This window comes from Agelaius tricolor, unplaced genomic scaffold (assembly GCF_023055355.1).
Source record: "Agelaius tricolor isolate 1412-34295 unplaced genomic scaffold, bAgeTri1.0.p SCAF_71, whole genome shotgun sequence".
Taxonomy (NCBI): Eukaryota; Metazoa; Chordata; class Aves; order Passeriformes; family Icteridae; genus Agelaius; species Agelaius tricolor.
The window spans coordinates 1,003,186-1,023,866 of NW_027269331.1; the positions used below are offsets into that span (position 1 = coordinate 1,003,186).

The window sequence follows — 20,681 nt, forward strand, 5'->3', positions numbered from 1 at the left end:
GGTCTTGGCCGCGGGTCCCTCCCTGCATCCCCCCCAAATCCTCCCTCAGCCACCTCAGGGCTGCAGAGCTGCGTCTGCAGGGTGGGAGCTGGAGAGCAGAGACCACAAATCCAGCTGGACCTGGGCCAGGCCTCAGGGCTGTTGTTTTAGGGTGATCCCGTGTCTTAGGGTTCCCAGCATTTGGAATAACTTCTGCCCAGTCCCAGTGCTGGCTCCAAAACCATTTATTGGGGGGAATGAGGAAGGGGGGAGAGGGGGAAGATCCCTAGGGCTGGAGGATGCTTTTCAGGAGTTTTTTCACCTCAGGGCTGAGCCTCTTGGGGAAGAGGATGTCGAAGTAGATGTAGAGGTCCCCCTTGCGCTGCGGGTCCTGTGCCAGCGGCATCCCTTCCCCCGGCACCTTTTTGTAGTACTTGGGGCTGCCGAGCAAAGGGAGGGGCTGAGGGGAGCTGTGGCATGATCCCAGCACAGAGCCATGATCCCCAGCCCCACGTGGCTTCCTCAGGGTATTTGCTCCTCCAGCTTCATCCAGAGCCCGTCCTCCTCTTCCAGGCTCCAGCATCCACCCTCATCCACCCACACCCAGCCCTCTCCTTGCCTCTGCTCCCAGCAACGTGGCCCCAGACCTGAAGAGTCACCCACTGTGGGCCTCCCCCTCCTGCAGCCCCAAACCTGCTGGAAAAGGCTTTGGAGCACCCCAAGCTCCTCCCAAGTGCCCGCTCATGCCCATTTTCCCCTGGCACTTACTCCACAATGTCATTGATGGGGATGTTGAGCAGCCTCCCATCCAGCGTCCACACATCCAGGGTGCATCCAGTCAGTGCCTGCCGGGCGTGCAGGGCCACCAGGAGCTGCTGCTGCAGCCCCAGAGCCCAAAGGTGACCCTCTGTCCCCTCACTGGGCCCTTTACCTTCGCCAGGGAGATGCTGGCAACATAAAGGAGGTTGTTCTCGATCCTTTTGAACCTTGGGTGAAGCTTCTCTTGGACAACAAAGGTGATGTCAGCTGGAATGATGTTTGGGCCCTGATTGAGGGGGAAAGAGGTCACAGAATCATGGAATGCCAGGATGGTCTGGGTTGGAAGTGACATTGAAATTCACCCAGTTCCAGCCCCTGCCATGGGCAGGGACACCTTCCACTAGACCAGGCTGCCCCAAGCCACATCCAACCTGTCCTTGGAAACCTGAAAATTATTTCATACAGGGAAAACTGACACAAATTCCTGCTCCTCTTTCGTTGCTGTTTTCAGCTGGCTAGAGAGAAGGGAAAGGAATTTTCTTCCCTTAAGAGAAAAATGAATCTTTTATCCAAGATGCCTGCCCAGCCAAGGGCAAACCTGAAACTGTGTTTTTGTCAGGAAGAAAACCAGCCCTTTCAATTTTTTGTTCTTTAATCTGTTCTGAGGAAAATCCAGGCTCCTCAGAGTGCTTCTGTTGGTCGTGCTGCCAAGTGCCCTCAGCAGTGGGAAACCAGAATTTCTTCATGGAGGAGCTTTTCCCATGGAGAGGACACAGGACTGGATCAACTGCTGAGGAGGGGCATGGAGTCTCCTCTCTGGAGAGATCCCAAACCCATCTGGATGGGTTCCTGCCTGGGCAGGGGTGTTGGATGAGGTGATCTCCAGGGGTGCCTCCCAAACCTGGCTATTGTGTGGTTCTGTGCTCACCTGGTCTCCTTCCTTCTCAAAGGTGATCCTGGTGCCACGCTGCCATCCCGGCTGCACGTCGATGGTCAGGATCTTGTCCCTGATGGTGCTGGTCTGACCATCCTCGTTCATCACCTGGGCACAGAGGGAGGGAGGGTCAGCAGCAAAGGGCAAGCCTGGCTTGAATGGCAGAGCCTGGCAGATCATGAATCAGATCCATGGAATCATCAGATCCATAGAACTGTGGGGTCATTTAGGTCAGAAAAGCCCTCCAAGGTCATGGAGTCCAATGTTCCCCCAGCACTAACCCGTATCCCCAAGTGCCACAACCACACAGCTTTAAATCCCTCCAGGAATGGGGACTCCACTCCAGCCTACTGCGATGCCTGACCATCCTTTCAGTGCAGAAATTTTCCCTAATATCCAACCCAAGCCTCCCCTGGCACAGCTTGAGGCTGTTTCCTCATGTCCTAGAGCAGGAGAGGCTCAGGGCTGGGTCCAGGAGGCTGGGACAACAAGGAGGGGACAGAGGTCACCAAGGGCACAAAAAGGAGATAAAATGCAGTGTGAAAATGGAATTGTGGGAGCCCAGAACACACTGAGCTCCTTCTCCACCCGTCTCTGGGATCAGCTCCCACATTGCCTCCCGTGCTGAATTCCCTTTGCCAAGCCAGGGGGGAAAAACTGGTTCAGCTCCTGGGTTTGGTGCTAATCCCTGCCTGCCACAAGATCCTGGTGCAGGGCCACCCCTAAATCCCCAGTGTCCCACACTGAGGGTAGAGCTGAGCCCAAAATGCAGCCCCAGAGCCCCTGCCTACCCTGCGGGAGATCTTGATCTTCTTAGTGCAGCCGTGGAACAGGTCCTCGAGGGACACGTAGAGATCCCGCACGATGGGGGGGTCCCTGCGCAGGGCCCCCCGGCCCCGGGGCCCCCCAAAGGGCAGCAGCACCTCCGAGCCATCCTCGGCAAAGAACTCTGGGGGAGGGAGCAGGGACACAGCCCTCGCTGGGCTCAGAGCTCTGGGCTCTTCACCTCCCACCCAGAACCACCCCAAGGGTTTCTTCTTTCCAGGAGTGTTTATGGCAGCCTGGCCTCCCTCATCCCTCTTCTGGATGGGAATCCCAGAAAGGGTCTCAGGAGCAGCTGGGCAAAGCTGACAGCTTGAGCATGCACCTCCAGGCCTCCCTGGGGGAAGCCAGGATCTCCCCTCCAGGCACCAGAGGGACCTGAGGGCAGCTGGGCAGGGAAGCATTCCTGGAGAATGATGGCAGCCACAGGCAGAGCCCCAGAGTGTCCCAGCCTACCTGCAAAGGGGTTGTCCCCTCCAAAGAACTCCCTGAAGACTCTCTCAGGGTTGTTGTGGAACACGTAGCCCACGCTCCAGGGGTTGTCACTGGCGTACTCCAAGGGGATGCCACCTTTCAGCCCCTCTTCCCCAAATTTGTCGTAGATGCCTTTCTTCATAGCTTAGGGAACAAGGAAGTGTTGGGAAACCGGGGAGAGCCCCAGCCTGAGATCCAGGTTTTGTTGGGGTGCAGAAGAAAGAGAAGAGGGGTCCCAGGAAGTGTGTGCCAGTTCCCAGCTGGGCTGTGGGTCACAAAGGAGCTGGTCCTGCAGGGAGCAGGACACTCCAGGAAGGGGGACACTCCAGGAAGGGGGGACACTCCAGGAAGGGGGGACAGTCCCACTTACGGTCGCTGAGCACATCGTAGGCCTCTGCCAGCTGGTGGAACCTCTTGGGGCCCCAGGGCTCCTTGCATTTCAGCGGGTGGTACTTCAGAGCCAACGTCCGATAGCTGAGGGTCACAGGATGGTTTGGATTCAGGGGGACTTTAAAGCCCATCTCATTCCCAGCCCCTGCCCTGGGCTGGGATACCTTCCACTAGCCCAGGCTGGAGAGGGCTTGGAGCAACTTCCAGGGATCCAGGGGCCGCCACAGCTGCTCTGGGGAACCTGTACCAGGGCCTCACCACCCCCAATATCCCTCTGGATAATAATGCCCTCTGGCAGTGGGAGCCATTCCTTGTGTCCTGGCCTCCCATCCCTTGTCCCCAGTCCCTCTGCAGCTCTCCTGGAGCCCCTTCAGGCCCTGCAAGGGCTCTGAGCTCTCCCTGGAGCCTTCTCCTCTCCAGGTGAGCACCCACAGCCTGGCTGCAGAGCAGAGCAGAGGAGCTCCAGCCCTCAGAATACCCCCACGGCCCCTCCATTCCCACATCCAGCCCGGGCTGCCCGCACAGCCCCAGACCCTTTCCCCTCGGTGGGGCAGGGGAAGGCCAAGCACAGCCACCCCCGGCTGCCTCCCGGCCCAGGGGATCGCTCTGATCCCGGGGGTCCCTCACGCCTTCTTGATGTCGTCGGCGGTGGCCCCGCGGTCCAGCTCCAGCACAGCGTAGTAGTCCAGCCCCATGGCGTCCCGTTGCTATAGCGACAAGACTTCCGGTCCGCGCCGCGCGGGGCATCAAGGGAAATGTAGTTCTTCCGCTCACTTCCGCACTCTGCGGGGGGCCCGCTCAATCCTTCACCCCTCACCTCCTTATTTTCTTAAAAAATCCCCAAGTTTCCATGGAAACACATGTATTAACATATGTATTAACATATAACACATGTACTAACATATAACACGTATTAAAAGGAATGCTGATAACAGGTGTTATCAAAGCAGCGGTTTATTTCACCCCATACTGTGACAGTCACTTTCACTGCACCCTCTCTCCCCCTTTATTTATTTGTTTATTTCCCCCCACTACAAACAGCGTATTTTCAGCACTGGAAATGCAACCACAACATCACTGCAACACAAGATCCTCTCTAAATTAAAAATTGATCCCAGTTGTGTAGTAGGAAAAAATATGACCTGTTACAAAAACACTGTGTATGGAGCCTGGTCATGACAACAGCCTTAAACTTGTACACACACATCCCAGGAAAATCAGCTTGGAAGAGCCTTTCCCACATGTTTCTCCTTTTTTGGCCCCTCCAAACACCTAAAGGTCAGAAAGTTGGTATCTCCTCACTATCCCATCCCTGCAGCACGTGTAGATTTCCTTCTCCCAAGAAGCCACCTGAAGAAGGGGGAAAAAAAAAAAGAGAACAAGATGGGTCAGGCAGAACACCATTGCTTTTACCCTCAGGATTCTCCCAGCACCCTTTATCCACACTTTTTGTAAGAACAGAGCTGCTCCAACTCTACCACTCCAGCCAGCTCCTGCACAACGGAGATAAAGCCAGGGAATTCTGCACAGGATTGGTTTATGCAAAATATCAGCATTATTCAGGTAGAAAGAACAAAGATAAGCTCAGAAGTCAACCTCTGCCTGAGGTGAAGGCAGCGCCTCCTGCCTGGCATCAGCTTTCCCTGCCCACCCTCTCCTCAGGACACCCCACATTCCCCACCTTGTACACGGGGTCACAGTCAGCCTCAGTGAGATCCAGGACATAATCCAGGTCCTGCTGAACAATGAAGCAGGTGCCATCCCCTGCAAGGAAGGCACAGCAGCCAATTAGTGAAATTACACTTAATTTCAGACGGAAATTCCAGAAGGAAAAGGCTCCATTGGGGGAGACATTCCTTGGAGGGATTTTGGAGGGGTATGAGGGATGTGGAGGGTGGAAATCCCCAAGCAAAGGGGTAAGAGGACAATGCCCAAGGAGCACAAGGCTCCTTGACTCGATCCCAGGATTTCTAGGGGCACAAAACAGCCCTGGAATTACCTTGGCTGGCAATGAATCCATCTCGGTACGGGAGCAGGGACAGCACTGGTGCTCCTGACCTGTGGATCACCTGGATTGGAGCACTAGGAAAAGGAGCAGAAACAAGGGATGAGGATTGCTGTCCAGAGCAGCTGTGCCTGCCCCTGGATTCCTGGCAGTGTCCAAAGCCAGGCTGGATGGGGCTTGGAGCAGCCTGGCACAGTGGAAGGTGTCCCTGCCCATGGGAAGGGGTGGGAATGGATGAGCTTTGAGGTCCCTTCCAACCCAAACCATTCCAGCATTCTTTTCTATGGACTGAGCTAGCAGGGAACAGCAATAAAACTCCACAGCTCAGTTCCAGTCCTGTGCTGGAATGAGGATCATGGCAAATATCAGGATAAATATGGTATCAGGATCCACATGAGGGAAAAGAAATGGGCAGTACGGGAGGGGGGATTATTGATGATAAGAAGTTTTCTGCCCAATTTATCTACACGTACGTGCACGCATGATATAAATATAAAATTATGCAAATGTTTACATAACAATGCAGTACATCAACATAATGCAAGAGGCTCAGGATGCAATGGGATGCACCCCTTGGAAGTGGCACTGCCTGACAGCACCCTCTGCCTCACTCACTTTTCCAACCAAACACTGGTTGTTTGCCCCAGGCACGCACTCGCTCACTCACTGACTCACTCACGTTGTGTTTCTCACATCCAGCTGGTAGATGTTCCCATCCTGAGTGCCTGCCAGGATGTAGGTGCTTGACAGGAACGTGCAGCAGTTGAAGGCATCAGATCCAATGAAGAGGAACACCTGAGGATTTGGGAACAAACCAAGTGTCAGGCACGTGGGACACCCACGAGAGGGAAGCAGTCATTTATTTACAAGACAGTGCAGCTGCTACTGTTTAATTTTAAATACTGTTTTCCCTGTTCCCAAGTAAAATCCTGAGCAATTCTTACTCCTCACATAAAAATCTATCCAGGAGGAAGGAGAGAGAGCATTCCTTTATTGCACCAGGATTTGGCCTCTCCTCCAGTTTAGGTTTAATCTGGCTCAATTCCCCATCCCAGTGCCCTGACAGCCCCAGATCCTTACTGGCTGCCTGCTCTGCAGTCCCACTCCTTGAAGCTTCTTGTCCTCTCGAGCCAGCAGCAGGATTTTCCCTTCTGTCCCCACCTCACGTTCACCTGGCAGAAAGAAGGACAACGGGTAATAACACAACAAACCTTGGTGGGACCAGAACCCAACAGCTTGGATCACCCCAGCTGAATTGTGGCCAGATTCCTCCAGATCCCAGGACACCAGGAAGGCCAGAGAAGACGCAGAGCTCACTCTTCATCACTCAGTAGTGAGGAAGGTTGATAGGGATGAATTCCCCCCAGGACTGGGGCGCTCTGCTGCCTTCCCATGGTGCTACAAGGGCATGGAGCAGCACTCCCAACACTCGGGATTACTGGGGCCAAACCCAAGCAGGCTGGGCCAGGGAGATGAGGGGCTTTGAGGGAAAGGCCTTACTGGGAGGGTTCTCAGGTGAGCCCAGGTTGAGGGAGCCGTCAGCAGCGCCCAGGGCGATGCCGTTGACGGGCGAGCCGCAGTCGGCGATGGTGCCCAGGCAGGAGGACTGGCCACAGTCCCAGAGACGGGCAGTGCCATCCCTGGAGCAGGACAGCACGTTCCTGCCCCGATCCACAATGGCAGTGTCCAGGATACCTGTGTGACAGCAAACACTCTGCTCAGACAGACGCAGAAAGCAGCCCATTCCCCAAGCTCAACTCCAGGCCACCGTCCCCAGTGACAGCAAAATGACAGTGACAAGTTGTGCTCCTAGAAAAAGGTGCCTGTGGAAGGCAGCAGCTCCCAGAAAACCCCACAGAGTGGAGCCACCATCTGGCACAAAGGGAAGATATTATCAATCAAATGATCAGCAACAGCTCGCCTCAGCCTGAGCTGGTGCCACACAAAATTAACCTCTAATCTGGGCAGAAAAGAGCCTGGCATTTTTAAACATTCTCATTTCCACCCCTGGATAATCCCAAAAGCAGCATCCCTGCTGTCCAGCTACAGCAACGTCCAAAGAGCAGGGTCTGCTGGCACTAAGATCCCTTAACTACTTTATTTTACTCTCAAATTTGGATCTGAAAAATGACAGTGGTTTTCTTAGCAGAGAACAGCCAGGTGGTCAGGAGATTTAATTGGCACTTTTCCTACAGAAGCTCAAAGGACAGGATGAGCCAAGCAAACAGACTGCAGCAGTTTGGGCTGGAGGAATGAGAGTGGCTAAGGTCACCTGGAGAGTGACTGGCAGTGTCACTGTCACCAAGGTTCTGCCACACCATCTGGTTTGGTTAGGGGACACGGCTGCAAAAGCATTTTTAATGCCCACAAACAGATTTTGGAATGGCATGGGTGGGAAGGGACCTTGAGGAACAAGTTCCAACCCCCAAATAATGTAAGAACAAAGCCAGGTTCAGCACAAGATGGGGTTTTGAGTTAATCAAGTTTAGGGCAGCCAGACACGGGGTTTATTAACCTCTCAATGAAGCTCAGCACCTTATGGGACAGGGAAAACCAGAGCCTGGACAGAGCAATTGGCAGCTCAGGGAAGAGAGAATTTGGGGTAGAGTTTGGGGCATCTGATGCCACATTCCAGACATGAAACACAGAGTGCAGCAGGCTGCAGACTGGACATCAGCCCTGGATGTGCAAGGCAAGTACACATACAGCAAATGAAGCATTTCAAGGGCTCTGTACCTCCTTTGTGACCTTTAAATGTTACTACACAGCTGGCATCTTCTGCTGACCAGATCTTTAGCTGGGCATCCATTCCCCCACTGAGAACCACGAGGCCCGATGGGAAAAACCTGCAACAATTCACATCATACACATGGCCTTCCAGAAGTCTCTGGAAAAACAAAGAACTACGTGCTAGTTCCATTGTCATCGTCCTCGTGCCGAGCAGTTGTTGAGTCATGACCCTGGAAAACTTGGCATTCTCACGTGGGCAAAGGATTAAACCCAAATCCTCTGGCTCTGGATTGCTGGAATGGACTGCTCTGAATTTGGGACAAAGGGGTGACTTTGGGGCTCCCTCTACCATGTGAGCAGCTCATTACACAGCAAAAGTTAATACATTTGCTTCTAAATACAGGTTAAATGTCTTTATCCTCTGCCAAACAGGGAGCTGACAGGTCAAGCTCCACAAGAAGGAGCTTTCCCCCTTTACTGGGAAGGCCACAAGCCAGGATGTAGCTAATCCAGCACCAAAATCCTTCTTCCCATGCAGGATAGGGACTGTCAGTGAACTGTTAGTCCTGAGTACCTCTCTGAGCAACATCCCCCTTGGGAGAAGCCACCTTTTCCAACAGATTTGACTTAAAGCCTCCAAGATTCCCAACTTAAAGTCAGATTCCTCACAGGGTGTGCACAGCCTGACCACAGTCATGGCCTTCAGGACTTCGGGAATGTCACAGACAACACAAAAACATCCAAGCCAGATGTTCTTACTCTTATTTCTCCATTTGCAGCCTGCCATATTTTCATGGTCCCATCTGTGCTGGTAGACACTCCAAGTCCTCCACCACTGGAAATATCAAGGCAGGTAATCTGCAGGAAGGTAAAAGCACCAAGAATTATCTTTATATAATTCTGTATATAAATATTTCTGCTCAAGAGCCTAGTCCTGTCCTAGGTCTCCTCCCTAGGGGGAGACCTGCTAAGTTTTCTCCCTGCCTGTGGCTCTGCAAGGCAAGGAGAAAAAGGAATGCTGAGGCAGAAGCCTGCACAAGCAGCAGTTGTAGTCCAGGTGGAAGAGAAATCTGGACTTTTCTAACAGGTCCTGTAAACAGATGAGAAATGAGAAAACAGCTCAGAGTAACTGGCCTGACCCACAAGCCCACAAGACACAGTTTGAGGTATTTATGAAGCCAAATTCACAGCCTAAATTTGCTGAAGCCCTGAACCAAAACTAGCTCTTTGTATGAAATGGGGCCCCCCAGAAGAAGGACATAGAGGGGCTGGAGCTTGTCCAGGGAAGGTGAACAGAGAGATAATTCTCTCTCCCAGGTTTTTCCTAGAGGAGCACAGAGAGAAGAAGAGAAAACAATTCTTAGCCCTACTTGCTGCTCCTGTTTGCACAGGTGAAATGCATTAGGAAGATTGTTTAGCTGAAGAGAGTTCCTAATTGGATTCTGGTGATAGTTGTTAGCCTGTTGAGTCAAAGCTGTGTCCCAGCTAGCTCAAGACACTCAGGGGTTTTTCTTTAGTATTCTCTGTAGTATAATGTTACATAATTGAGTTTTAATAAAACAATTGTTCAGCATTCTAAATCGATAGAGTCAGATACCAATCATTTCTTTCATCGGGGACACCCTGTTTTACTATAGGAAGGGAATGGAGCTGGGAAGGGGCTGAGAGGGCTGGGCAGGGGCTCAGCCTGGAGAAAAGGAGGCTCAGGGGGGACCTTGTGGCTCTGCACAACTCCTGACAGGGGGACAGCCAGGGGGAAACAGGGACAGGAGAGGGAACGGCCTCAGGTCGGGCCAGGGTGGACATCAGGAGGAATTTCCTTATGGAAAAGGGTTTTAAACAGTGGAAGGCACTGTCCAGGGAGGGTTGGAGGTGTCCAAGGAAGGGCTGGACGTGGCATTCAGTGCTCTGGGCTGATGACAAGGTGGGGACCAGGCACAGCTTGGACTCGGTGATCTCAGAGGTCTTTTCCGACATTAGGAATTCTGTGAGCTGCACTTGCATTGCATTTTTTAAATTGAATTTTCAGGCTGGGGTGGGGAAAAAAAGAAAAAACCGCTACAGCGGTAAAACCCATGGAGAGGAATAAGAAACGCAGACGGGCTCCAGCCAGGACAGGGTTAAGTTTCCCAACAGCAGGAGGGGCAGGGCCAGGAGGAGGATGATGCTCCCCGCTCCCACCTCTCCGTGCGGCGGCGGGAAAAAGTCCCGCTTTTCCCGCTTCCCTTCTCTCCGGCCGGGCTCCCGCGGTCCATCCCTGTCCCATTGCTGTTCCCAGTGAGTCGCTGCCTTCGTGCCCCGGTTCCCGCTGCAGCCTCCCACCGAGCTTAGCGTGAGAACGCTAAATTCGGGAACACCAAGCCCAAACCACCCATCGTGCGGCACCAAGGGTCGAGATAAGGACAGCTCTGCCCGCAGCGGGTTGGAAGCAAGTTTGAGCTGAGTGTTTGGTGTGTTAGGTACCGTCGCTGGTAACGATGTGGCTCAGTCAGCTCTTTGTGGAGTGGTACCTGTACAGGTTTATATTTCCCTGTGTGGTCCTGATAATGCACTTCAACAGTTTAGAGAGATGGTTCAAGATTCTTATGTGCATGGATTTTGTGGTATCAACTTGTAAGGTTATACGCTACCTCCAGGAGATCATTAATAATGGTTCCCAGTCTGTGGGGGGAACGGGGGACGAATACTTTCACAACCTTTTCACCTCCTTTAACTCCTTTAAGCCTCTTAAAGCCCCTTTTGAGCTGCCTCCGAATACAGAAGAAAGCACATTGTCGTTCTGTCTGCTGTATCTTCTCCCTCTGGTCTACATCACCCTTATGGTCTACTTCATCTTCAGAGTTACAAAAGAGATTTCTGGGAGGGTCTTTCAGAGAGTGGATAATGATGAGTGGCAGGGAAGGTGGGAGAAAATTGGCCAGGTTTTGAAGGAGTATTCGGCTCCAGTGGTTTGGAGGTTCACCCCTCAACAAATACAGGACCCTGTTAAAGTGGCAGAATACCTGAAAGAGAAACGCTGCCGTGGTTCCAGGGAGGAGCAACTTACAGCACTCTGCTGGGCCCTGGCTACTCTGTATCGGACACTGCTGGATACCAGCCAGCCCTCTCAGGAGGAAGAGGAGGAGGAAAACAGACCAACAAGCACCATGGCCACTCAAACCGCAGCTGCACCAGAGGAACAACCCATGCTGGGAGCAGTCGCTCCTGAACAGAACACATCCAACACTGAATTAGTTTCCTTAGTGAGGGATGAAGATGATGAAGAGGAGGAGGAGTCCTCAGAAGAAGAGGAAGAGTCCTCAGAAAAGGAGGAAGAGGCAGAGGCAGAGATAATGCGTGAATCCCAGCGTAAGCTGCAGTCAGTCCGAGAGCGTTTCAGGCGCCGTGCGGATCAGTCCTTGCTGCTCTGGCTGTACGAGTGCTGGTTTGCAGGGGCCCACGTGGACGTGTGGCTGGACAGCTCTGAAGCCCAGCAGCTGGGCTGCCTGTCCCAGGACGTGGCCATCGACAGGGGGCTCGGGAGGAGGACGGGAAGGCACAGCCTGTGGATGCGCCTGGTGGGGAGCGTGAGGGCAGCGTACACAGCGGAGGAGCTGCTGCTGCGGCGGGACAGCTGGAGCACCAGGCTGGAAGGGGTGCAGTACCTGACAGAGCTGTCCATGGCTGACATACTCTTTGGGAACACTCAGAACAGTCGGTGTCTGGATGACCTGGACAGAGCCTGCTGCACCTGGGACACGTGGCAGGCGCTGAGGAGGAGCGCGCCGCCGCTCTACGCCAAGGCGCTGTCGTCGATCGCGTGGAACAGGAACCTAAAGGTGCTCAAATTAAAGGCCTTCATCTGGGACTACGGACTGAAACCCTCTTCCCCAGCCCAGGACAGCTCCTCCTATGTGGAAACGCAGCCCAGGGAACAGGCAGCCTGCGGTGATGATCCCTGCACGATATGCCACGAGGAGCTGGGCAGGAGCGCATGTGAGCTGGAGTGTGGGCACGAATTCCACAGGGAGTGCATCAGGACCTGGCTCCTGGAGCATTCCAGCACCTGCCCCATCTGCCGTGACTACGCTGTCCTGCCTGCAGCCACCCCTGCACGGAACAATTCACAGCCTCACAAAGCCAGGCCTTGGAAAAGATCAGGGATTTAGAAGAAAAGTGCTGAACAGACCAAGGTCTTAAAGAATGGACTGGACTGATTTCATAAGGCTCAGAAGTACAAGTGAAAAAATGGCAGCAGAAGAAAAATCAGAAGAATTTCAAAGTCAGCTAAAAAAGCCCCTGGATACCAATGAGAGGGGTTGGAAATCCACTGGGGACAAGGAAAAGCAGTATAATGGATATGAACTCGTATCCTGAGACATTTAGGAGGGACTGCCTTTGAGTAAGGGAATAATTCCTGTGCTTTTTTGTGTACAGACATAATTGGGTGGTATGGGATCTGAGCATGAGTAGATGGGATAGAATGAGGGGTGGGCAATGTCCTGGTTCTGGGTTAATTTTTACAGGAGCAGGGAGAAGCACATTTGGGATATTGCATGGGTTTTGTGTTCCTTGTGGTGAGCAGATCTCTTCCCTGTCCTGTAAATTTGATTAATTAATGCTGTTGCTACTGTTGCTTTTTTTATTCCATTGTTTTTCTCAGTAAATTGTTTTATCTCAACCCTGATCTTTGTTTTTGTGCCTCCAATCCCCATTTGCTGCAGGGGGAGTGGGGAAGGAGTGTGTGGCACGTGGTCCAGGGTGTTTCAGTGGGAACACCATCCCCAAACCACAAGTTCCATCTCCATTGCAACCCCTCACACCCAGATCCACACTCCAGGCCACCCCTCACTACGAGGACACCACAGACAGGGATTGTGAGAATTGCCAGCCACACCCAGAGATTCCCACCCCACAAAGCTACTCACACTTTTCTGATGAATCCTGCAAAAACTTGTGTATGGAGCCAGGAACTTTGTGGATACATTTTCCTGAGGACAAGAAATGAGGATGCTTTTCTAGGAGGGGAAATAAGGAAAAAAAGGAATTAGAAGTGCTGTTAGTCCTGAAACAGAGGTTGCCGAGGTAGAACTGTGGACTGGATGAAGCTGTGGGATCCCAGAGTTTGAAAATTGATGGGAGGGTCAGTGTGGGGCTCATGTCCTCAGGATGCAGGTGGGAAGGGATGGCTGCTCCTGGTGGGAAGGTGGGGACCAGCTCCAGGGCTCTCTGCACAGCAGGGCAGGACTGTGCAGGGAATGGGTGACAGCTTAGGCTGTCAGAGCAGCCCATTTATGTACAGGAAATGTCACCAACCCCTCTCCCCCCAGCCCTGGCACCTTGGTGACTTCCCCGACCACGAATCCCTCGGAGGCCACGATGTCTGGGACGCCGTCGGAGCTGAGCCCGCGCCGGGTGACGCTGCCATACAGGGTGGCCTTCCCTGGGGGACAGCAGCCGTCAGCCCCAGCACCCTCAGGGACCCCAAACGCCCCTCCCAACTCAGAGGAACCCCAACCTCCCTCACCCACAAGGAGCTCAGACACCGCCATCCCCTCCTGACGCCCTCAGGATCCCTACGTGACCCCAGTCCCTTTAAAACCAAAGGGATCCCCAAACCACCCCAGCCCCTTTAAACCAAAGGACCACAGGGCACCCCAGCAGCCCCATTCCCCGCTAACACATCCCACCACCAGCCCCTATGCCAAAGGGTCCCCCGGCCACCCCCATCCGTTTCTGCTCTTTAAACACCCCTCACCCCCAGAACCCTCTCGATCCTCCATGATCCCTTCTCACCCTCACGCCTCCTTCGAGGCCTCTTCAGGCCACTCACCGGGGCTGCGGCAGCTCAGCCATGCCTCGCCCTCGTCCCTGCTGCAGAGAGAAGAAGCGGCAGTGAGCGGGGCAGGGAGCGGGACAAGGACAAGGACAAAGAAAGGGACCGTTCCCACCTCAGCGCCCGACTCCAATCGCTCTGGATCCGCAGCGTCGCCGCCATCTTTGCCGAGGTAACCGCACACACTTCCGCCTCCTTACTTCCCGTCGACCCCCGCGCGAGCGGAAAGATGAGGAACTCGCCAATCAGCGAGCGCCGCCGCGGCCTTGCCACGTCCCGGAAGTGCCGAGCCGAGCTCCCGCCTTAAAGGGACCGCGCTGCGCTGGTACGGGGGCTGCACCCATGGGTGGGGAGGGAGGGAGGGGACTGGAGATCCCTGGGAATGGGGACCCTTGGGAAGGGAGGAGGGCGCTGGGCACCCAGGGCTGGGGTGAGGTACCCCCGTAGGACACGGCCGCCTGCCCCGCCCGCAGCGCCCCATGGCGAAGGCCGGGCACGGCTGGAGCGGCACGGCGGCGGCGGCGGAGGAGGAAGGCGAGGACCCGCTGGACGCCAGGATCGCGCGGAGCGGCTGCCTGGAGCAGCACCGGCAGCTGCAGGAGTGCATGGCCGAGCGGCGGGACTGGCGGCACTGCCAGGAGCAGGTCCGCGCCTTCGGAGCCTGCATGGCCCGGCGGCAGCAGCAGCGGCAGCGCGGCACCGGCCCGGCCCAGCCCCCGGACTGACACCGCCCGGACAGACAGACCCCTCCTTCCCGGCTTGGTTTTTATCCAACTGCTTGGAAAGCCAGGTGGAATTGCTGGGAAATAAATCTGGAGTTTGTCACTTGGTGTGTGCCAGTGGGAGAGGGTTTGGAGCATACAGCATCAAGCTGTGCCATGGTACATTCAGGTGGGACATCAGGAGGAATTTCTTCATGGAAAGAAATTTCCATTTGTAGGGACTGCCCAGAGAGGTTTAGAGTCCTCCATCCCTGGCGGTGTCCAAGAATGGCTGGACATGGCACTCGGTCCTCTAGGCTTATGGCAAGGTGGGGACTGGGCATAGCTTGGACTCAATGATTCCAGGTCTTTTCCAACCAAAAGGGTTCTGTGGTTATGCATTTCCAGCCCAAAATGTCCCAATCCAGGAGCATTCACAGCACTCAGGCTGTGTCTTGGCTCCAGAACAGCTTTGCCATGGATTTTACTCCATGTTCTCTGTGCCATCCTAAGGCTTTTCCCAGCAGTGATAACCTCACGTCCCACAGGATGGGATCTCCTGGGAAGCCACAGGAAAATTAGGAATGGGAGAAAAAGGGATTCTTATCTGATCACCACCTGCTGGCAAATAAGCCATGAGAAAGAAAATAAAATTGGTTTTTGCATGGCTTTTGTCAGAAGGAAGGTTCCAGGCTATTTCCCAGGGATGTGGATGCTGGGAATACCAAGAGGCTGGGCATGGAAGCACAAGCAACACCTGGACAGCCCGTTTGGGGGAAGGGTGTAAATAAATGAGTTACTTTCCCTATTTTTCACACGCTGGTCTTTAGAAAGGGAGAGAAAAAGCCTCCAAACAAACCAGTCAGTCTCTGGAACAGTTTCTCTTGGCATCCATCAAATTTGGTTATAACAATTCCCAGGATTGTTGCAGCACAGCATTATTCATGCACAGAGATTTCTGCAGAAATTCCCACCTATCAAAACCTAAATAGGCAGGAATTAAAAAAAACAAAAACAACTGAAGGAAAGCAAGCCCACATTCCATTGTGGCATCTTTGCTCCCAGTACAAACCAGTGAGATATAAACACATTGTTTATTCTTATTGAGACAAGCTGGTTGCCAACAGTGGGAATTCCTCCCAATTCAGAGTTATCAGTGCAGAGCTCATGGGAGCACCCTCTGGAGGCTGGAACAGCCCATGAATGGCAGCACATTGCTCCTCACCTCAGGACATCTCTGCCAGCAGCTCCTCCAGCTCTGGTCGAGACTTCAGCCGGCTCTTGAAATCAGCTTCTGTGTGCTGTGGAGGGAGGGAAAACCACCATAATTCAGGATCACACAAACCCTTTCCCTGCTTCCTAAAGGGAAGCACTGGGAAGTGCAACCATACCTGTTTCATCAGCAGGTGCACCCCCTCAGGCTGGCTGTTCTGAATGACTTCCAGCAGGATGGGAGCAAACGTGGAGCTCAAACCGCGGATCTGAAAGCAGAAATGACAGAGCTGCAGGAGAACAATCCCAGAGACTCTGGGTTGGAAAGGACCTTAAGGATCATCCAGTGCCAGCCCTGCCATGGGCAGGGACCCCTTTCACTGTCCCAGGTTGTTCCAGCCTGGCCTTGAACACCCCCAAGAACGAGGCAGCCACAACTTCTCTGGGCACCCTGTGCCAGGGCCTCCCCACTCTTCACGTATTCCTTCCCAATATCCCATCCATCCCTGGGAGTTTCTGCCCCCACCCATCCCCAAACATGACTCTTCTACCCCTCATATCAATCACTCAGCAGAAAATAGATAATAAATCTTCTGCTTGAAACACAGAGCCAGAAAATCCTCCTGGGCTTCTAGTTTAGGAGCAACACTCAGCAGAAAACGTAACCAGACTTTTTGCTTCCATTTCTGCCCAAATTGCCAAAATTTGAGAGGTTTGTGGAGCCTGTGATGGGATCCCAGCTCCTACCTGGACAACCCTCTGGTGGGTGGTAAGGACTGCATCCAGCTGCATTTTGGATCCCCTCTCTTCCAGGAACAGCACCTCGTTGGTTTTGGTGGGCATGGCGTAGCTGCAGGAGCCAGAGGACAGGGCTCAGGACAGGCAGGGTATTTGCAGGGATGAATCACCCTCCCCGGCAGAGAATGGGCAAGGAGATTAACTTGGCAGCAGAAATTAATTATGCAAAGGAGGTATCTTGCAAATCAGGTGCTGGCAGAGGCCGGGTGTTTTGCTGGAAGGAGATAAGGAGGAAGCTCTGCCAGCAAAAACCTGGATTAGCTACAAGCACCAGCCTGAGAACTTTTAACTTCTTCACAGCTCAAGAAAAGGAACAGTTCTGACTTATTTTGTCTTTTGGGAGATAGCTTAAATCTGTTGCTGCAATGCACCACTCAAAATATGTTTGCACCTCAGATTTAATGGGAATGTGACTGATCAGACTGCTCAGTGCTCAGAGACCTCAGTTTCCTCATCCCCATATCCAAGCTCCATCCTACTGCCCACCTTTTCCCCTCAATTCCCATCCTGAAGGGCTAATCCTTTCTTTCTCTGCACACTGAGGCACCTCAGAGGGTACAAGTGAAAAGCACACTCATTTTAGAGAGTCCCCAGTGGTTTTATTTCCAGTGCCTGCAGCTCCCTGGGAGCACTTCAGGCACCAAGGGGCTGCCTGACATTCCTCAGTGGAGTGGGTGTTGGAATACTCCTGGTTTGGAGAACTCCTGGAGCATCCTCTCCTCCTAAACTGAAGTAGCAGGAAGTTCACCCAGCACCTTCAGGGCTTTCCCAAGCTCATTCCAGTTCCAGGCATGCAGAGCCTGGATCACAAACCATGAAGGAAAAGCATCAGCAAATGTCAGCAGTTCCCAGGCTCTGCACCCACAGGCCTAAAGCCTTTTCCTCAGAGGAAGGAGGTGTAACAGCCATTTTTTCCTTGGAATCTGCTCAAGTCAGTGCCTGAAAAATTCAGTGCTTCTAAATAAAGCATCCAAAATTGAGAAGATAGACAAAAGGAGCACGCAGGGCAGGTGAGAGGTCTGGATTGACACCCAAATGGGAATCCCTCAGGGACACTGGAGTGTGCCCTGATGTGCAGGGGGCCATGTTCCAGAGGGACAGATTTCCTCCTACCTCTCATTGACCCGGATGGAGAGGCGGTTGCAGAGCCTGTGCACATACTGAGCAAAGTGCTCCACCAGGCACAGGTCATGGGAAGTCATCTGGATGTTGATATCTCCATACTGGTACTCGGTGCCAGCACTGATCTCTTTCATCTGCACCTTTTCCTTTCTCCTCTTTGGAACCTGTTTTCCAAAAGAAAATACAACAAGATAAAGTAGAGAGTATCTGGTTTGAGCAATGCTGGGAATAAAGGCTCAGCTCTCGGGTGGCCTCACACACAAAACACACTTGTGCTGTGATTAATTTCTCCCACAGGAAGAAAGAAAGGAGTAAAACCAGTAGAAATAAACCTGCTGTTAATTTCAGTTCCTGCCTAAAAGGCAGCTGACTTCTTGTTGTTTCCTCCTTGCACAGAAATGGATGTCTTTACAAATCTCAGGGAGTGTGAAAAGGTTCCATGCAAGTGAGAACTGCTCACAACATTCAGGTGTTAAATTTAACTATTAATTAACCTTAAACTGAATTATTAATTAACCTCAGGAGGTTCCTCCTTTCCAAAGCTGGAATGTGCTGGACAAAAGGAAGCATTTCTGCAGTGTGGTGAGTGGGTATTTCATAGAATCATGGAATAACTGGGATTGGAAGGAACCTTAAATCTCATCCCATTCCAGCCCCCTGCCATGGGCAGGCACACCTTCCACTACTCCAGGCTTCTCCAAACCCCATCCAGCCTGGCCTTCTGAGATGGGACATCCACATGCTTCAGGATCACCTTGGGAAGTCCTTCTGCCTACCTCCTTTGGGAGCAGGTATTTAAACCTCCCAATTCCATGTGTAGGTCGGGACCTGTAGGATCTGTGGGAAGCCAGGAGTGCATCACCTGAAAATTAAAGCAGAGCAAACTTGTTTCCAGCTGCAAACAAACATCTGCAGGTGCCCTGAGAGCCCCAAATTATCATCACATAACACCACCTGCTTAACCAAAACGGCAAAAAATAAGAAAATGCTGGAAAAAAAATGGAAGTGGCAGAGCACTTGCTGTGGTTATTTAGCCAGTCCAAAAGTGGCTAAAAAAAACCCCAAAATGCAACACAAATGCTCCAAAGTTTAATATTTATTTGAGGGAAGTGAATTTTTGCCTCAAAACTAGATTGACAACAGACCTTACCTGCAGCACACAGAAGGTTTTCTCTGGCTGTTGCTGCTCTGTAGGAAAAAAAGATAATCATTAATAACTCTGATTTCCCTCAGTTATGGAAAAACATGTGGCCAATGCCCTTTTGCAAAGGCACAGCCTGATCCCATCAGCACAGACTCCCCCTTTTCCCCATCCCACAGGCCTTCCAGCTTCCAGCTCAAAGTCTTACCTCCACTGTTAGAAGATTTGGCAAAAAAAGGGGAAAAAAAGGCAAATTTTTGGTCCTGTATGTTTTCTCACCTGCTGAGGGCCAACATCTGCCTGAGCAACACTCCCTTCTCTGAGCACAGCACCTGCAGGGGTTAAAACACAGCAGGGTGGCAGATCTGCTGGGAATTTTCTCCAGGTTACTCCACCTCTAGGATAGGACCCAGGGAAGAGCTGGAGCTGTGTCTGGAGGGGTTTAAGTGGAGATCAGGGAAAGGTTCTTCCCTCAAGGGTGCTGGGCACAGCACCAGCCTGACCGAGCTCCAGGAGCGTTTGGACACCACTCCCAGGGACATGATTGGATAGGCCATGAACAACCCTCGTGCTTGTCCCACCTCCACATGGATGGAGGAAACAGCTCATCCACCGGGCAAAGAGCATTGTTGTCGCCAAACCAGGGTGGGGGATAAAAGCCGATGTCCCAAATGTCCCCGTGTAGAGGGACAGGGATCTGGCAGGGACCACGGAGACGAGGGTTGCAATCGAATTGGGGGTGTGAGGATGGGCAGCAGGGGTGTGTGGGTGTCTCAGCTCCTGGTCCAGGAGCACCAAGACAGATCCAGAGCACGATCTCAAGGTCTGGACCCCCTCAGGATCACCTCCACACTTCCTTCCGAAACCAAACCAGGGTCGGATCAGGGCCTCCAGCAGCAGGGCTGGGGCTGCCTCAGCTGTCCCAGGGACCAAGGCTACTCCTCCGTTCCTGTTCCTTTCCTCCCCTCCCCTCTGTCCCCGCGTCCTTCCCCGTTCCCGCTCCCCTTCCCCGTGGCCATCCCGGTACCTTCGGCACCGCCGCCATCTTCCGGCGCCGCGGTCCGTCGCTTAAAGCGTTCCCCCTCAGTGCCTCGGTACTCCCCCATCCAGCTCCCCCGTGGCTCGCTCCCCGCGTTCCGCCCACCGACGCCTCCCGGGAATTCTAATTTTCGGACAGCTCCCCGCTCCGCCCACCGACAATTCCCGTAGGCAACAACTTTTGGACAACCCGCGGTACTGGCGGGGCCCTGGCGTCCTGAAGGAGGCAGCGGGAAGGACGCGGGGGTGGGGGCACTAATGGCGGACACCTCGTTCCTGCCTGCCAACACGCGGTGGGCAGCGCCGCCACGCGGCAGCGACTGCACAGCGCACCCTGCCCTGCGCCTACCACCGAGCGTCCCGCCCATCACGGCCCTGCTCCCGCCCGTCCTCGCACGCTGATTGGCCTCCATCCACGTCAATCACAACGCGGCGGCCATCTTGAGTGTGGCATGGCCACGTTGCAGGGCTGAGGGCGGTGCCCGGCCCCGCCCCAGCGTGGGGCAGCGGCCACCTTGAGTGTGGCGGCCCGGCGGCCATTTGCGTGGGCCTTTGGTATCGCTTAAAAAACATAATCACGAAATCTAGGCGTAGGAGGGCTGGGCTGGCGGGGACCTCCTCTCTGATTTCCCAGTGGGAGAGCAGGTGGGCAGGGGGTCTGCCTGGGCAGAGATGGGCCTGTGGTCCTCTGCCCACTGGGCCTGACAGTCTGGAGTTGGCTCAGGGAAACCCACCTCGTGTCCCTCGTGCCTCTCCCACAC

At 53.5% G+C, this 20,681-nt stretch overlaps 4 protein-coding genes across 5 annotated transcripts; 1 reads left to right on the plus strand and 3 right to left on the minus strand.

Moving 5' to 3' along the window:
* Positions 1-209: 209 nt before the first annotated feature.
* DNAJB13 (DnaJ heat shock protein family (Hsp40) member B13) lies at positions 210-4,109 on the minus strand. Its single transcript, XM_071417897.1, has 8 exons — positions 3,986-4,109; positions 3,339-3,442; positions 2,951-3,112; positions 2,464-2,621; positions 1,667-1,780; positions 911-1,024; positions 748-824; positions 210-419 (listed from the first exon to the last, which is right to left on the minus strand). The coding sequence occupies exons 1-8, from the start codon at positions 4,051-4,053 to the stop codon at positions 266-268; spliced, it is 951 nt and encodes a 316-aa protein (XP_071273998.1). The 5' UTR covers positions 4,054-4,109; the 3' UTR covers positions 210-265.
* Positions 4,110-4,294: 185 nt separating this feature from the next.
* Positions 4,295-14,122, minus strand: PAAF1 (proteasomal ATPase associated factor 1). 2 transcript variants are annotated; one of them, XM_071417883.1, is made up of 12 exons: positions 14,024-14,122; positions 13,906-13,946; positions 13,412-13,515; positions 13,001-13,090; positions 8,853-8,951; positions 8,100-8,250; positions 6,864-7,058; positions 6,444-6,535; positions 6,043-6,158; positions 5,358-5,440; positions 5,040-5,122; positions 4,295-4,708 (listed from the first exon to the last, which is right to left on the minus strand). In XM_071417883.1, the coding sequence occupies exons 1-12, from the start codon at positions 14,068-14,070 to the stop codon at positions 4,631-4,633; spliced, it is 1,179 nt and encodes a 392-aa protein (XP_071273984.1). In that variant the 5' UTR covers positions 14,071-14,122; the 3' UTR covers positions 4,295-4,630. The 2 variants fall into 2 exon arrangements, with proteins under 2 accessions (XP_071273984.1, XP_071273985.1); XM_071417884.1 differs by lacking the exon at positions 6,864-7,058.
* A 24-nt stretch (positions 14,123-14,146) lies between these two features.
* On the plus strand, positions 14,147-14,733 carry COA4 (cytochrome c oxidase assembly factor 4 homolog). Its single transcript, XM_071417886.1, has 2 exons — positions 14,147-14,233; positions 14,382-14,733. The coding sequence occupies exon 2, from the start codon at positions 14,388-14,390 to the stop codon at positions 14,631-14,633; it is 246 nt and encodes an 81-aa protein (XP_071273987.1). The 5' UTR covers positions 14,147-14,233; positions 14,382-14,387; the 3' UTR covers positions 14,634-14,733.
* Positions 14,734-15,475: 742 nt separating this feature from the next.
* On the minus strand, positions 15,476-20,210 carry MRPL48 (mitochondrial ribosomal protein L48). Its single transcript, XM_071417885.1, has 9 exons — positions 19,910-20,210; positions 19,162-19,214; positions 18,892-18,929; positions 18,518-18,603; positions 17,733-17,905; positions 16,569-16,671; positions 16,001-16,090; positions 15,835-15,910; positions 15,476-15,583 (listed from the first exon to the last, which is right to left on the minus strand). The coding sequence occupies exons 1-8, from the start codon at positions 19,925-19,927 to the stop codon at positions 15,836-15,838; spliced, it is 636 nt and encodes a 211-aa protein (XP_071273986.1). The 5' UTR covers positions 19,928-20,210; the 3' UTR covers positions 15,476-15,583; position 15,835.
* Between the last annotated feature and the right edge of the window lie 471 nt (positions 20,211-20,681).